General features: G+C 34.6%; 1 protein-coding gene across 4 annotated transcripts in view; it reads left to right on the top strand.

Annotated features, from left to right (window-relative positions):
- Positions 1-4,184, top strand: part of Pgm3 (phosphoglucomutase 3) — a 56,500-nt gene that overhangs the window by 22,643 nt on the left and 29,673 nt on the right. For 2 of the 4 annotated variants that reach the window (XM_048803260.1, XM_048803141.1), the window contains exons 1-2: positions 7-1,043; positions 2,997-3,181. In XM_048803260.1, coding sequence (XP_048659217.1) covers positions 840-1,043; positions 2,997-3,181 — 389 coding nt within the window. In that variant the 5' untranslated portion in view covers positions 7-839. Of the gene's footprint in view, positions 1-6; positions 1,044-2,996; positions 3,182-4,184 lie in introns of those variants that run through there. The other 2 variants (XM_015498998.2, XM_048803207.1) reach the window with 2 other exon arrangements.

The raw sequence follows: 4,184 nt of genomic DNA, 5'->3' as shown, positions 1-4,184 counted from the left end.
AGCTAAATTGAATTCTCTTTATGAAAATTGGACAATCTTCTGCAAGGTATATTAGGGAATGTGGGCATTCTTGGAGAGGAAACTGTTACTGCCTTTGATTTTCTTTTGGGAATATGTGTCTGTAGCCTAGGACGAATAGCAGAAGATCCATGTAAATTTCCCAGATATTTTGAGGTATGTTGTCCACTTGAGAATCTGACCAGTTACACACATGAACTTAGGTTATTTAACAGGGGCCCAGATTCGAGGTTTCTCTTTTATAAAATGAGAAGATCTTTGATCTTGCAGGAGTTTCCGAATCTATGTATAAAAATCCTTCTTAGGTTGAGAGTAGACCATTTTAAGTTAATCCTGGAATAGTCCTAGAGGCAAAATGGGAGATGAATTAGAGATAAGGTGATTTCTTCTCTGAAGTAGACAATAGAAAAGTTGGGCAGGAACTTCTAGGTAATTCTAATGCTGCGGAGTTATTCTACTGTTCTTTTCTGTCTCATACATAGTTCTTTTGGGGAGGTTCAGAATAAAGCAGACCTATTTCGTTGGGGTGGCAGGTTTTTAAGAAATGTTTTTATTAGTGCATTATAGTTATACCTAAAAATGGGGTTCATTTGGAAAAATTCATAGATGTATACAATATAATTTGCTCTATTTCAATCCCCATTACTTCCCCTTTCCTCTTTCTCCCCCTGATCCCTTTCCTATACTTTATTTGTCTGTCTTTCATTTATTTATTTATTAAATTGGTACATTAAAGTCATTCATAAAAGTGGAGGGTTTCTAGTTTTTGAAGCAAATGGTCTCTGAATGATTTCTTATTATGTCTGAAAATTTTTGTAGACATGGATTTAAGTGCTATTACAAAACACTCAGCTTTACATGCCAAGCCCCGTGGACTCCTCCTTCAATATGGGACTGCTGGATTTCGAATGAAGGCAGAACATCTTGATCATATCATGTTTCGCATGGGATTATTAGCTGTCCTGAGGTCAAAACAGACAAAATCCACGATAGGAGTCATGGTCACAGCATCACACAATCCTGAGGTAATGCATTTAGTGCTCTGATAAAGCAAACAAACAAGACTAAACCCTGGTGTCTGGGCAGTTGGACCAAAATACAAATTCTAATTCTGGGAATGTGCCTTTGGATTTGAAGCAATTTTTATGAATGGTCATTTAGCTCAAGGCCCATTAGAGGGTGTGGAGAGAATGAAATTAGACCATTTTATGAAAAGTGTCCATATTAGAGAAATAATATGTCTTTCCAGCTTACTTGAATTGAGACAGTATCAGTCATTACAAAGTGTTACCTCTGTTAACTTGGCAGTAATTTAATAGATGCAGTTGGATGGGGGAAAGCAAACATTTGAAAAGACGTATTTTGAAAAATTTAAGACTTTTTTTTTTTTTTCTAAATACTTTTCCTGTTTTGAATGAAGAGTCAAACAAGTAGATTCAGGGATCCAAAAGTGATCTTTGGGAAGAATAATAATGAGATTCTAGTCCTCAGGACATTTAGGGTTTTAATCTTAACTGTTCTTCTGACAGTTATTTTTCAGCTTTATTGAGGCATAGGTGGCAAATAATATGTAGGAACTGTGCAGTGTCTTATTTGGATATATGTTTACATTGTGGAATGACTACCACATTTAAGCTAATTAACATCCTCATCACTTCATATAGTTACTTTCTTCTAGTAATGAGAATACTTGAGATCTATTCATAATGAATTTAAAGTATATAATGCATTGTTATTAACTATAGTCACCATGTAGTACATTAGATCCGAAGAATTTATTCATAACTGCAAGTTGATACCCTTTGACCAACATCTCCCTCTTTACCCCATATCCCATCTGTCTCAATCACCATTTTACTATTTCTGTGAGTTTAACATTTTTAGATTCCCTATAAGTGGTATCATGCAGTATTTGTCCATGCGTGGCTAGTTTCACTTGGCATAATGTTCTCCAGGTTTGTCCATGTTGCTGCAAATTACAGGATTTCCTTCTTTTTTAAAGGTTGAATAATAAAATGTATATTTATGTATATATATATACATATATATGTATATATATACATATATATATGTATATATATATATATCACATTTTCTTCATCTTTCAGTAGATGATTAGGTTCTCTTGGCTAGTTTTGGCGCAATTTAAATATTTACTTTTTATTGCCACTAATACATAGTTTGAATAATATGTATCTGATTGCTAGAGCATTCGACTTTTGTTTCTGTAGCTAAATTAGCAGCAAATGGAAGGTATGTAATTCAGTGATGGATTGTAACCTCTTCTCCCCTCAAACATTGCTTGTCTAATCTCTGTGTAATTACTATAAATGTGTAAATATCAATGTAGAAGTCACCATAATTGATCAGTGACTTCGCATTTATTGATAACTGTAGAAGTACTTCTCAGAACTTTTGAATTGTTTCTCTAAGTTGACATGCATTCTGGACTATGCATATTTCTTTCCAGGATTTTGAGGCGAACAGCATTGGGAGTCATTTTGTGCCACCCACTGGTCAACATGCTGGCCATTACATTCTTGGAGTCCAAAGTTAGAGAGAATTGAGTCTGAGGTTTTGCTCCAGCTGTGCCCTAGTCAGTTAATTGATACACTGATGACAGCTTTTTAAAAAAGCTTCTGTAGTTGTGTAGTTAAGTCAAATAGATGTGATATTTTAATATCAGCTGACACTTATTAGCTGTATAATCATAAGCAAATTACCTAACCTCTTTGAATCTCAGTTTTCTGTAAGATAGAACTAATAATAGGATTAATAATTACATTGATATGTGTCATGGGTAGTTAATGAAATAACATATATAATTCACCTGCCAGTGCCTGGCATTATTATTAAGTGATAACAGGTGAAGTGGCTCAGCCATCACTGTCTTCTGCTGGAAAAAAACAGCAAGACTTCTTTGTCATCTCACCCTCACTTGTATGCAGGGATGGCTTATTGTTTGTTTATCTTTTAAGGAAGACAATGGTGTGAAATTGGTGGATCCTTTGGGTGAAATGTTGGCGCCATCGTGGGAGGAACATGCTACTTATTTGGCAAATGCAGAGGAAGAAGATATGCAGAGAGTGCTTATTGATATCAGTGAGAAAGAAGCTGTGGATCTGCAACAAGATGCTTTCGTAGTTATTGGTAGAGATACCAGGTGACAATAAGTGTTCTTTGCCAAAGCAGTTTTGGGAATGTAATATTAACGACGGCATCTGTTATAATACCAAGACAAATGAAAAGAATTCAGTAAAGTGGAACTATCATGAGGGGTGCCTCCCTTACCTGGCTTTTTTAGTAGGAGATGGGAGCTAAGTCATGACTGCAGCTTGCGTTTTGGAATTTCAACTATCCTTTGAAACTGAACTCTAACTCTTACAGTTTTAGAAGTTTACTTAATTTTTTGGTGCTTCCATTTCCTCATCTAACAGATGTTGATAAGTCCTATCACAGTGTTTAAATTTTTTTTTTAACTGGTGTTTTATAATTATATGTAATAGGGGGATTCACTGTAATATATTTGTACATGCACATAACAATTTGGTCAGTTTCCTCCCCCAGTTATCTCTCTCTTTCTTCCCCTCTTCCCTCCTCTTTGTCTTCTTTCTCTGCTCTACTGGTCTCCCTTCTATTTTCATGAGATCCTCCTTAATTTTTTCTGGCTTCCACATTACGAGAGAAAACATACAACTATTGACATTTGAGTCTGGCTCATTTTGCTTAACATTATACTCTCAAGTGCCATCCATTTTTCTGCAAATGACATAATTTCATTCTTTGTGGCTGAATAAAACTCCATTGTATAAATATACCACATTTTTTTTTACTCATTTCATCTGCTGATGAATACCTAAGCTGATGGATACCTAATTTAACTATTGTGTTAAAGTATTTCTGTGAAAATTAAATAAAATAATGTGTGCCAAATACCTGTTTCCTGAAATGAGAGAAGCATGTAATAAATGGGTCCCTGAAGGTTTTTTCCCCTTATGGCAGTAGAACACATGATTTTTTAGCATTTTCTTACCCTGGAGTTCATTGGAAAATAGCAATTTTTAGTCTTTTCTGCATATTTATAATTCAGCTTTTGCCTTCCTTTACAAAACATATCTTGTGAAATGTTACATTAAAACTATTTTTTTTTTTTTTTTTTTTTTTTT

The sequence above is a fragment of the Marmota marmota genome, unplaced genomic scaffold (assembly GCF_001458135.2).
Source record: "Marmota marmota marmota unplaced genomic scaffold, marMar, whole genome shotgun sequence".
Classification (NCBI taxonomy): domain Eukaryota; kingdom Metazoa; phylum Chordata; class Mammalia; order Rodentia; family Sciuridae; genus Marmota; species Marmota marmota.
This window is presented reverse-complemented; position numbering and strand designations above follow the sequence as displayed.